This window comes from Diospyros lotus, chromosome 1 (assembly GCF_014633365.1).
Source record: "Diospyros lotus cultivar Yz01 chromosome 1, ASM1463336v1, whole genome shotgun sequence".
NCBI classification, from domain to species: domain Eukaryota; kingdom Viridiplantae; phylum Streptophyta; class Magnoliopsida; order Ericales; family Ebenaceae; genus Diospyros; species Diospyros lotus.
Window position 1 is genome coordinate 38452620 of NC_068338.1, and position 13633 is coordinate 38466252.

The 13633-nt window shown below is 37.2% G+C and overlaps 1 protein-coding gene across 4 annotated transcripts; it reads left to right on the plus strand.

Annotated features, from left to right (window-relative positions):
* Positions 1 to 806: 806 nt before the first annotated feature.
* Positions 807 to 9785, plus strand: LOC127796330 (U-box domain-containing protein 35-like). 4 transcript variants are annotated; one of them, XM_052328425.1, is made up of 10 exons: positions 807 to 1194; positions 2500 to 2612; positions 3195 to 3316; positions 4671 to 4885; positions 4988 to 5051; positions 5386 to 5680; positions 6635 to 6736; positions 6799 to 7227; positions 7695 to 8456; positions 9486 to 9785. In XM_052328425.1, exons 1-10 carry the CDS (start codon positions 960 to 962, stop codon positions 9540 to 9542), a joined length of 2394 nt encoding a protein of 797 aa, XP_052184385.1. In that variant the 5' UTR covers positions 807 to 959; the 3' UTR covers positions 9543 to 9785. The 4 variants fall into 4 exon arrangements, with proteins under 4 accessions (XP_052184385.1, XP_052184393.1, XP_052184377.1 ...); XM_052328433.1 differs by having other exon boundaries at positions 9489 to 9785; XM_052328417.1 differs by lacking the exon at positions 9486 to 9785 and having other exon boundaries at positions 7695 to 9471.
* Positions 9786 to 13633: the final 3848 nt, after the last annotated feature.

Sequence of the window (13633 nt, forward strand, 5' to 3'; positions counted from 1 at the left end):
AAAATTAGGTATAATGAAAGTTTTCAACAATTGCTTGTTGTTGGAAAAAGATAAAATGATAGATTTTGTCTATACTTAGAAACACCGTAACTTTATTCATGACGAACAATAATTAAAAAAATTTAATTATTCTAAGTGATTTTTACCTTTTTATCTATGATGCATATTTTTAAAGATAAAAATCATCAAAAATAATAAATCATTTCAAACATGATGGAAGGTTATATAGTGTAACATCCCGCATCGAGTGATAAAAATAATCGGAATAATTTACCTTGTTGGTCTTACACAAATTTTTTAAGAGATCGCATATTCTTAAGCTTTCTCAGTTTAAGTACATTTAATTTAATAGTTATTTGTCTATATTTAACCTAAAAGATATCCAGCTAGTGTATTGTTTAATTTCTTACTTATTCTTAATATATATTACCATTATCTGAACTATTAGAGTATTACACATAGGACCCTAAATTATCAAATAATACCCCATTTATGAATTTCAATCACTTGTTCATCTAACAATAATTTCGTTACAAGATTATTTGTGTTACCATTTTATAAAATATGAAAATTATGTTATATTTTTATGTTAAATTGGTGGTGAATAATGTATAACAATGAAATTAATGAATTGAAGGGATGCTCATCATTTTATGATAATCAAAGAATAATTTATTTTGTATGTATTGACAATATAATAGGGTTTTATATGAAAAGTTAATTTTGGGAATATAAGTGAATTCCAAAATAAGTGCGTCTTAAATAGAATATCAGTAGAAGAATTGAAGGAAAATATTGAAAAGAAAACAGATTACCCGCCAGTTATGGGACTCCCCCAACATTTTGGCATGGTGGAGAGGGAGCCAAGAGAGGAAGAATTCAGTTAATTAGGGCAACCATGAGAAAGATACGAGACGACGGGGACTGGGCTTCTTGCTTGATCAGGAAGAGAGAGAACGATGTGGATGCCCAGAAATGGAGACAGGAAGCAGCAGCAGCAGCATCAGCAGCAGGTGGTGGATCGCCTGGTGGCAGTGGCTGTAGACAGGGACAGAGGCAGCCATAACGCTCTCAAATGGGCAATCGACAATCTCCTCAGCAGCGGCCAAACTGTGGTTTTGATTCATGTCACGGTTCATTTTTCAGCCTCCTCCTATCAATCTTCTCCGTCTCTCTCTTCCCAGCCAAGTAAAAGTAATTAATTCTCTGTCATGCATTCGTTGGGCATAAAATTCTTGAATATGTTAGATAAGACATCAAATTTCACAGGGGTAAGCATGACTGGATGAGATTCTAGAGTAGATTTAATCCTACATTGAATAGGGATAGAGAAGTTGGAATTTCTGGCAACAAATATGGTTCTCGGTGTAAGTTTGGGTGTATCACCTTTCAATATCCAAAGCTATTTGAGAGAGATTGTAACCAAGTTATTGGAATTGTGAGAGTGAAAAAGTTTTACAGTTTTGTTTCTTCAAAAGCTGCATTATTGTTGATTGTTCAGGTATGGAATGTAAGGACCGATTAGTAATTTTATTGACTCACAAACAAATATAGAATTGATTAAGTTTCAAAGGGGGACGTGTACATTTTAGGCTGGAAGCTGGATTGAAAGTTTGCATGGACTGGGCTGGTTTCTTTGGGGGTTTAGTTGTGATGTGGGCTAGGTATAGACTGTACTTGGATTGGGCTTAAGCAAGAGAGTTTTGTTTGTATCATCTTCTATGCCGTCTTCTTCGTTCGCTAGTTACGATTGAGAAGAGAAGAGGAACAGCAGAACGTGTTTGACAAACACATGATGTCGACGATTGGACAGCAAACTTTGATACCGAAAGGAGAAGAGAAGAAGAAGGAATCAACGAGGGACAGAGAGAGAGAGAGAGAGAACAAAAAGGCAGAGAAGAAAGAGAAAACAGAGGAGGAAGAGAGCAGACAGATGCCAAAAGAGAAGAAGAAAACCAGAAACCTGAATATAAAATTTCAACTGAAAAAAATGTGGGTACTCTCTTGATTATTCTAGAATACAGAAAAAGAATAAAGAATCCTATAAAGTTAAAAGTTAGCTTAGGTTTTTTCGATGAGAAGTGATTAGCAATATGACATGAGAGAAGAAAGAGATACGAGTTCAAATCTCACTGTGAATCTGATACTAGTTGGGGGTTAATAAGTTTATAAATCTTATTAACTAGATTCCTACTACAATTAAAATACTAAAAATCTAAGAATAATAACTGAGTATAAAATAACACCAGCCTCAATTTTATTTAGAATTCTTGCTACTCTTTCTTTTTAAAATATGTTTTCATTCCTTTGATCCCTATCACCTTCATGATTCTAGGGAAAATTATCTACAAATGGCTACACTTCAGGAACTAACTAGAAATGGATTTGCAGATTTAGTCTCCCATTCTTGTATCTTATTACGTGCGCTTAGCTGATATTTGGATACATGTTTTTTCACATGAAACCAAAGAAATACTTCTGTTTCTTTTCTGGATGCAGGATTCAGCGAGCCTTTTGATATCATTGGCAGAACTAGGTCAGTGCATGAATATACTGATTCACAAGCAAAGGAATTCTTCCTTCCATTCCGTTGTTTTTGTATACGTAAAGATGTAGGTTTTTGAACTCCAATACCATTACTGTTTCATCATTATTAGGAGTCACAAAAGAATATAACTGAAACCCATTCTTAGTTTTATTCTTTTCTATCAACTGTTTGTATATCTTTAACTCAACCTAAGAGGCACAAGTAATTTTTTTCCCATTGGGGGTAGTGGTGGTGGTTTGGTTTGCTTGAGTTGGTGCATGGAAACCGCTACGCACATCTTGATGTAAGCGGGCATATCCACTGGATTAGCTCATAAGCTAAGTTCAATCCTCTTGTAGATAGGCAGACTCAAAGCTTAAAAGTTTTGGATAATGATATATGACCAGAATTGTGCTGAGAGAATCCAATCAAGTCCTTTTACACTTAAACTCCACATGCAAAGGAAGATGAGCAACGTTTAACCACCCTTGGGGGTAGAGAACACATACACAACAAACAAGTAAACAAACTTGTAGGTGGCCTGTGGCAGAGATGTAAGAAAAGGCCACCATAAGTCTAACGTGCCTTCATTTCCTTTTTCATCAATCATCAGCTCATCTTTTATGTACTAGTCTTCACTCTTCTTGTCATGCAAATTTGACATCAGATCCAATGCCTAGACGTGGTGTTAGAAGATTCTGACATAGTCAAAGCTTTGGTCGAATATGTTACGCAATCAGCTATAGAGGTTCTTGTGCTTGGAGCCCCCTCAAAAAATGGGTTTCTCAGGTATGAACCTTCTTCACGATCAACTTTCTTTGTGCAATCACTGCTAAAATGGTCATCCATTCTTGATTTTCTTAGATTATTACATCAATATCCAGGTCAAGTTAAGGCCGTGAATACCAGCTAACTGTTTAGCTACCCACCCATGTGGCCTCCTTTAAAAGTTTCAGACAGGTCAACTTCATATAGAAATTTAAAAATTCAAGAGAAAAGCATGTGCTAGTATTTGACCTATCTGAGGCAAGTTTAGTTGGAACTTTCCCAATTAGTGTGAATGCCAATGTCCCTTCCCCTTCTTTTTTCACAAAAAGGTGAAGCTGAATTTTCCTTGCAACGTGTGAAGACCAGAGGCAGAGGAAAAACTTTGAATTTCTTTTCCGTATAGTTTCATATCGTTTTATTTTCTGTTGGGGTTAAATAATCTCAAAATTTCTCAGTTTCCAGTTAATTAGAAGAATCTAGTTTGAGTCTACTCATTTTATAAATATCTAAAAAAATCTTGGACTAGAGGTTGGCATATCACATAATGATAATATGTATGAAGTAGTAGAGCGGGAGTTTAGTTTGAAATTTTAGCTCTAGGACCAGTGGATCAGATTTAAGTGAGACCACTAAATTACAAGTGATTATTGATCTTTGCAGTTTAATTTGTAGGGATGGAACTAATGTATTCCTGCCTAAAAGAAATTTATCATAGCATAGAAAAGGTTTACTAATATGGTATTATCAAACCCAAAATCAACTCCTAGATCCATTTTCCCATGAAAGTAAAATGAAGGCAAAGCAGTCAAGCTTCAAATTCCTTAAAATCCAATTCTTAGCAACCTTTCTCATATGGTTAATGAAACCATTGAGAATGTGAATAATTATGTTAGTCTGTTTTTCCAATTTAATATACAATTATTTAGTCCTAAGTTATATTGTTATAATTAGTCAGATGTAAAGGTAAACTAATTGCATAATCAAGGTACATAGAACTTTTACGTGAAAAATGAAGCCTTTTAACCTTGTAATTGTATTAAAAATAACACTTTAAAACCTCCAACTATCTTATTTAATCTATAACAAATAATTAAACTTTTAAATAAAAGATCATGGAGTTTAACTGCAAAATTTTAACACTAACCACAATGACAATATGCACATCCTGTGTTACCATGCTATAATGTTATCCCAACTTTTCCAATTCCAGAATAGATATATCCTATGTCCTTGAAGCATGTGCAAATAAGCAAACTGTTATTTTGGAATCTCAAATATATCCATATCTTCACATAAAAGATATAGGGAATGCATATATTATATACAAATTCAAGGACAGAATTGAAATTCTAAATTGATTAGTGTCCTTGAGCAGAAAGCTCAAAGCAACAGATATTCCAGGCAGTGTCTCAAAACGAGTCCCAGATTTTTGCACTGTTTTTACCATCTATAAAGACAAGGTTTCATCAACACGATGTGCAACACGTACAGCACCAGCTGTCTCCCCACTCCGTAACCTTATTCTGCAGCAAGCCGGCATAAAAAAGGACCAATCTGAGACAGCATTAAGCCCTGTCATTGATATGAAAGGTTAGTTATTCACCTCAGCGATGCATGATCTATATATTTCCCCAATTCATTAGGATCTTCAAATGCTCATGTTGAAACATATTACTGTTAATATTTGATCAGGTGATCTGAGGCTGTCATCTGAGCCATCATTGCATAACATACATAGTGAGACAGACTTCATCAAGTAAGCCAAAAAATATTCAACAATCCAAAAGATCAAAATCAAATATTTGGATTTGATTACTGTATGTGGTCTGCCATATAAATTAAGGCAGGCAGAAAGTTTCAGTTGTAGCTCTTAGTGCTATTCTAATGCCTTTGAGAGAACTGCTCAATCAGTCTGACTGTACTGAATTTAAAACGGGGAATTGAAACTAAAAGGTGGTTTTGGTTTTAGTTTCAGATTCTACAATTCCATCATCAAAGTTGGAAGAACTAATAGAAATTTTCCATTTTTTTTTTCCCTTTCTTTTGCTTGTAGTTGAAGGGACTGACTTGGGAGTTATTGACATAAACAGGTTACCCTTCACTCACAGGAAATACCCACATGGCAAGTCTTATGGGGAACTCTCGCCAGCAAATACAGATATATCCTTTGTCAGCTCTGGCAGAGCAAGCATAGATCACTCCTTTCCTTCATGCTTTGACAGCTTTGAGAGCCGGTCACCGCGGTTGTCAAGCTACTCAGAGTTTGACCGCCCTAGCTTTGAGTCATTGCACCTTGGACACAGATCTTCCGTTGATACAGTTACACCAACTGGATTCTCATTGATCTTCCCTGACAGTGATATATCATCTTCATCACAAACAATGGTAATTTTTTTACAAGGACTAATCTGGCTATTCATACTGTGCATACATTGTGAAATCATATCCACGGGCCCAAGTACTTAAATCAAGATGTATGCAGGGGCTGAAAGCAACATTGTCTGAACCAATGGCACAGACACACACACACACACACACACACACATATATATATATATGTATTCTAGCAGCATTTAACCACTGTGGAAGGAGGCTATTACACAGATGTATTCTACGAAGCCATGCCTAGAGCTTATGTCATGCTGTGATATAGAGGCTAAATGCTGTGTACCGCTAGGAGAGCATGTCTGGGATGCAACATAGATGACTGCATATCACGTAATGTACATTCTTGTAGAACCCTCTAGAAACTTCTTGTATATAGAGAATTCCTTAGAGAACTCTTGTACATAAGAGAAGGATGTAGATGCCCTAGAATCTTGAGAAATATCTTACATATTTTGAGGAGGATTCTAGATACGAATAATGGTCACTGGATCAAATTGATCCCATCTACTGGTTAAGCAGGTGGAATGCTATACATGCCCTTCCCTCATTTGGAGAGGATTTTTCAAGCAGTCAAACATTCTCCAAGTAATACAAAAGCCTTTGTGCCTACTTCATTTTGTTTGCTAGCATTCCCTTTCAGCTGTTCTTGAAGTTCAAGTTTGGTAAGGCAGGCTTAACGACCAAGGGCTTAGTATATAATTGTCGCCAGACTTGCTCAGGGAAGTAATAGGGCCTAGACATCAGCCTCTGAAAAGGTCATGAAGCTGAAGTTTCTGCTAGTATTCACCTATTGCTGAAACTAGGAGTGCCACTATCATCTTACGGGGACATAAATATCCATATAAATAGTCACTTTTCTGATGTAAAGAAAATTAACCTGCATCTTGGTAATTGTGCATAAATATGCTATTGAATAGACACACAAATGGAACTTATATATTAAATTTTCAGGAAGATATTGAAGCTGAAATGAGAAGGCTTAAGCTGGAGCTCAGGCAAACAATGGACATGTACAGTACAGCGTGCAAAGAAGCACTCATGGCAAAACAAAAGGTAGACAAATATTTTTGCCTCCTCGTGATTTGGAGGAAGATCTAAGATGATTTTCCTTGTAGGCAAAGGAGCTTGAGCGCTGGAGAATGGAAGAAGAAAAGAAACTAGAAGAGATGAGACTAGCTGAGGAAGCAGCATTAGCAATTGTAGAAGAGGAAAGGGAAAAATCCAGGGCAGCCATTGAGGCTGCTGAAGTACATCAGAAGATTGCAGAACTGGAAGCACAAAAGAGGATAAATGCAGAAAAGAGAGCACTTAAAGAGGTGGCAGAAAGGAACAGGGTGCTAAACAACCTTGCACAATCAGATTCCCGATACAGGAGGTATACAATAGAGGAGATAGAAGTTGCAACCGATTGCTTCTCAGAGTCTCGTAAAATTGGAGAAGGAGGTTACGGGTCAGTCTTCAAATGTCATCTTGACCACACACCAGTTGCAGTTAAGGTTCTCCGTCCAGATGCAGCTCAAGGAAGATCACAGTTCCAGCAAGAGGTATGTTGCCAAGGATAAATTACATTCTATGCATCCACCAAATTAAGGTTCTAAATATTTAGTTGAGCTTTTAGTCAAATTTTTAATGAGAAAATAGCTCTCCAACAAAAGTTTCAAGGCCAAAACCAATCAATTTTCTGGAAAACCCGCAATGGAGCACCCTACTAGAATATGTGTTGCCGATTTATAGCACATCTACCTCCATGTTTCTCTCCCTCACATACTACATGGCAGTTACATGTCAACACAAAGCCCAGTATATTTTGCCCACCTGCATGTGGAACGCAGGCACCAGCACATTCTTCTTTACCCCTGGGCTTTGATATGGAACTTGTAATTCAGTAACTGTCAGCTAAAATGGTGGTATATAATGGGTAAGGCAAAATGGCAAAGTACTCACAGTATTTTAATCAAAGATTGAAGATAAATTTCTTATTTGATTAAATGGCTGATAATGATGATCACAGATTGAAGTGCTGAGCTGCATCCGGCATCCCAACTTGGTTCTCCTCCTTGGAGCCTGCCCAGAGTATGGGTGCCTAGTCTACGAGTACATGTCTAATGGAAGCTTGGAAGATCGTCTATTCCAGAAAGGAAACACCCCACCTCTGTCCTGGCAGCTTAGGTTTCGGATTGCAGCTGAAATTAGCACTGCCTTACTTGTGCTCCATCAGACCAAACCAGAGCCACTGGTGCACCGTGACCTAAAACCTGCCAACATCTTACTTGACCGCAACTATGTAAGCAAGATTAGTGATGTCGGCTTGGCCAGGCTTGTTCCCCCATCTGTGGCAGATAATGTTACTCAATATCGAATGACATCAACAGCCGGAACTTTCTGCTATATAGATCCGGAGTATCAACAAACAGGAATGCTTGGCGTAAAGTCGGACGTGTACTCTCTAGGGATCATGCTTTTACAGATAATAACAGCCAAACCACCAATGGGTTTGACTTACCACGTTGAACGCGCTATTGAAAAAGGGACTTTTGCTGAGATGCTGGACCCCGCAGTACTTGATTGGCCTATTGAAGAAGCCTTGTCATTTGCCAAGATAGCGCTTAAGTGTGCGGAGCTAAGACGGAAAGACAGACCGGATCTGGACAAGGTTGTCTTGCCAGAACTTGAAAGATTGAGAGAAATTGCTGAAGACAACATGGTGCCCTCAACATTCGGCGGCGCCAATGCTGTAGGCTCAGCTAACCGCAGCCAAGCCTCCATTAGTCAAGTAAGTAGAGAGAGATTACATAAGCTCATACGCCCTTTTATGTTTTATTGCCGTACTTCCTCAACTGCAGATTCACCAACTTCTCATTCATTTCTCACCTTGTGAGAAAAGAAAAAATGGACTGGTAATATAATATTCTATCAACCTGGAAACCAGCCTCTAGTGGGTGGGTTGATCACTTGATCTGCTTTTGAACTATCACGTAAAAGTGCCACGTTTACCCATCCCATTAGATATCTCATCTCATCCATATATATTCAGCTTAAGACAGAACACTGAACTAGGAGGAAAAATCAGAGGCCAATTGTTTTAATTTTGCGTAAACCATATATTATTCTAGACAGTGACATCCAACAACTCATGCTCTAGACTTAAAAACGACTAGACTATATAGACCCTGGTGCACAACTACTTCAGAGAAGATGATAAGAACAACTTGAATTCATATTATTTTGTCCAGCGTTTTAACATTTGTTAGCACATCTACCTGATTCAGTGTCATAACTGGTAATGAAAAATTTCTAGGAAAAATAACCGTTAATAAAATACTTAGGATCAGGGGGCAAATTTATGTGTGAAGTTCAAGACAGCCCGAAATTTAAATTTTGAAGGTAATTTTTCAGCCCAACTTCAATTCAGCCCAGTTCAATTTTTTTCAGCCCACTCCAACCTAAATTTCTAAATTAGCCCCTGCTTAGGATAGTATTACTTATTGGAACTGTTACTGCTCCGTACATCGGATTGGAAGCAAAATGTTCCCAAGAATCCTTCGAAACAAAAGGCCGAAGTTGAATTGTTTTTACTTGTGAAAGAAATAATAGTGGTGCTACTTTCCTGGATAGCATGCCCCCCACACACACCTTTTTTTTTTTTTTTTCTGGGCTATCAATGAAAACCCGCGACCATTGCCCATTATGTGTATACTGGGTAAAATAACCGAGCACACACATGCATAGCATGTCATTACATCATCTAGTTATTATTTTGCTCCGTCATTTTGCAAAAATTAACATGGCTTCTTTTCTGGAGGAGGTACTGAGTTATCCAACTTCTGTGCAATCTGGATCTGATAGCTCCGGCAGCTGATTGTGCAAGGGCGCCCTACATGCATGGCTTCAATACGGGTCTGCTGTTCTTTCTTGTACCCTTTTAGGATCAACTCAGCTTCCCCTTTGCTACCCAAAAATCGGTATGCTGATTAGAAAGATAACTAGCAAATATACTTATTTGTACATTCTTTAACAAACTTCTCTGGGGTCTGTAAGTAAACAGCACCAGAAGCATTGAGGCTGCTGGGTACCTACCTAATGCAATACCAACTGAATTTCATTAGGGTATCAAGAAAGTTGGGTTTCTGTATTTACCAAACTACAATACATGGAGTGATGTATATTCAAATTTGCTGTCCATAATGAATTCGGGGATGGGCTTTGACATGAATCTTAGACAAAGATTGGAGAGTTTACATGAATTGTAAACATGCTATATATCTTGTTAGATTAAGGCTTGTGAGACCGTTGAATGGGACAATAGATAAGATATCGCGGGCTTGTCCAAACGTGTCTTTCAAAGGTTGCAACTAGGAACCGCCCCATTGAATATATGGGCCACGCCAGTGCACCTCTTGTGTAACATTATTAAAAGCTGCATCCCAGTAATATGGTCCACTGTATTCTTCAACCTTGAAAACTTTATTAAACAAGAACTGACACGTATCTTAAATCTCACACGACTATGACCATATAGAGGCTACTATTTTGGTCTATTAAATGTAAGATGGGAAATAACTCACATTTGCAGATACCCAACACTTGTTAAATTACTACTGGATTCTATGTGTTGAAACTTGAAAGTTCAGGCTTCAGAATTTGAAAGATAATGTCTTTTTTGTATAATATAGACGCACGCGCGCATGTGTGAAGTGTGAACTATTTCTATGACCCCCATTAATGAATTTTTTTTTTTGTGAAAAGGGGACAGAAAATCTCTCTATGAAATAATTGAGAATAAGCTCGCACGTGTTTTTTCGTTTACTTATTACCTTACGTTACAATGCATAGTTTTCAAACAAATTTCGTAATTTATGGCAACTAATGAGTGCCAGGTAATTTAGTGTACAAATGATCTTACGGTTAAAAGGTTGCATGGCTGTATGGTATCCATCCAAAATTCCACTGTCATTCTCAAACCACTTGAGATTTAAAAAATTGTAATATTCAATCATTTAATATTTATTAAATGAATTAAAATAACATAAAACTACCACTTCAAATCAGTGAAAGTTCCAATCAATCAATATGCTCAAAATTGAACTTTCAGAAGAAGACTAGACAGGGAATATATATATGGAGAAATTCAAAACTGGCAACGGTAGGTAGGGGGGTAGTAGTATGAATTCCCCCGCTTGTCTCGTCTCCAGCCTTTGCAAGTCACGCCCCCACCCCAACCTTTATTTTTATTTTTTTTTTTATTTTATTAATATATACATCTCAACTAAGCATATCAGCAAAGCAAAATAAATTTAATACAGCGGGACCCGCACAGAAATTCGAGATTTACGACTTGAGATATTTTTTTTTTAAAAAATGTCTTTTATTTGATTTGTTTTTTTTATTTATATTTTTAAGTGCTTTTAATTTGTTTTTTTTTTTTTTAAACAACTCAGTTGATCAAGAGTCTTCTGTATTGAGTCTCTTATAAATATTTATTTTTAATATTTTAGTTTCATTTTTCATTGTACGAATTCATCATCCAAAAGAACCCATTTGTGCTTTTAAAAGCATAAATAAATATCAAAAGTAAATTACTTCATATATATATATATATAAATAACTAAAATAATGTAAAACAATTGATCCTAAAAATATGAGTTAATTAAGAGAGTGATTGACAACGGCATGGCATGGCTGGCTGGCTGGCTTCTATATGAGGACTATATATATAGTTATGAATAAATAAATATAATAATAATGAAAAGGGTTAGAACGCATAAATGGACTCGAGGAGTGGTAGGTGGGTGTGGACAATAATAATAATATAATAATAAAATAAGAACAAAGTTGAATTCAACACCAGTAGAGGAGAGGAGAGGCTGTACAGTATAGTAGAGAGTATAGGATTGCCAACCAACAAACCAACAAATGGATATCCACATACATACATACATACATACATTACCCTGCGTTGTGAAATGTTGACAACAGGAGGCTTAGAACCAACAAAGTCGGCGCATTAGTAGCAGCCAAATTTGATGCCCCAGTTTCATTGATATTTCCTGGCTCGCTTTCCACTGCTTCCACTCACCACCCCAACCCAACCCAACCCAAAAAGATCTCCTCTCTCTCTCTCTCTCTCTCGTAGTCTATAGATATATATATATATATATTGTTATGAGTTGGCCTCTTTTGAATCATTTCAAACCTGTCGGTCACAGTCACACGCAATCCAAACCAGCTGCTGTACCCTAATCTTTCCTTCCAAAGTCTTCCTCTCATGGAATTAGTTACCTTTAGAATTATTTGTTGAGTTGTATTATATAGCGTCTGAATGATTGACACATGAAATGACTGAACGTGATAAAATTTACTCGGTCAAGGTTCGACGAATTTCATCTAAGATGTAATTCGTCTAATACACTACTATTAAAATTAAATAAAAAATATTTAAAATTATAATATAAAAATTAAATTAAATTAAAATTATAATATAAAAAATAATTAAAATGAAGTCCGGCAAACTTCAATTTGAATGATGAAGTCCGCCCGCTGTTATGCGTGCGGACTTTATCCGCCTAGGGCGAACTTCAACATAGTTGAAGTCTGCCCGTTTAATTCTGTCCGCATGAATGAAGTTCGCCTGACCTTTATTTAGACGCGTGTTTTGAGGTAAAGTATTAATTTTAAGATGAGAATATTTTTGTCTTTTAATGCCTTTAGTCTGTACGTCAATCAATTTGAACAAATAGCATTTTTCTTATTTGTTACAGCTTTGTTGTACTTTTGTCCTGCCTTGGACATAATCTGAACTGAACAACCTTCTGTTTTTTCAGTCATTAGAGACCAACCCAAATGAAAATTAATTAAATCTGCTGCCCAAAGTGTCGAGTTAATCGTCTTCGCAGAATCTTCGATACTCGTATTTTGGATTTCGTCAAGAGAGATAAGGAATTAATATAATTAAATATAACTGTTAATTTTGTAAGCTGTTTACAGTTAATCATTCAATGGTAATTAAGAGATTATAGTAATTAATTGTTTATGAATAAAGTTTAACCCTTGGCGAGATATGTCACATATAAATTTATTTTTGTACATTTATTTATGTGGTGTGTATATATAAAATTAGTAAACTCATGCACTAACTAGTACGTACGTAGAACAATAAGTTTACCGTAACGACTTGAAGTCGGTTAACGTCATGTGTTGCTCAAATCCAACTTCAAATTAATTAATATATATATATATATATATATAATGTCAAAAATGGGTTCCTCCAATGAATGAATTTGAGGCACATAATTGGTTGGTGGAAGTCCAAACCACAGAAGGCGACAATCACAGCCACGTCAAATGACACTACTACTACTGACAAGGCTTAAATCGCTCCGAAATACAGAATTTACAGTGCATTGCCTTTTTTTTCCTATATAAACCATCTTCTGGTCGCCCAAACCTATTGCAACCCAACAATATGGAGCTCTCTTTCCTCACGATCCTGGCCTTCCCGGCCCTCACCCTCCTCCTCTTCCTCTCCTTCCAGCTCCTCTCCAAACCCAAGCCCGCCGGTGACCTCCCGCCGGGCAAGACCGGCCTCCCCTTCATCGGAGAAAGCATCAAGTTTCTCTCCAAAGGATGGAAAGGCCAACCGGAGAAGTTCATCCAAGAAAGAATGGCCAAGTTCTCCCCGCTAGCCTTCAAAACCTCGCTTTTCGGAGCCAAACCATCGTCGTTTGCGGCGCCGCGGGGAACAAGCTCCTGTTCTCGAACGAGAACAAAAGCTCGTCACGGCGTGGTGGCCGAGCTCCATTAACAAGGTCTTCCCTTCTCGAACCAGACCTCTTCGAACGAAGAATGAAGAGATGCGGAAGCTTCTTCCTCAGTTTCTCCGGGCGAAGCTCTTCACCGGTACATAGGAATTATGGATACCATCGCCCAGCGCCACCTCGACGCCGACTGGGA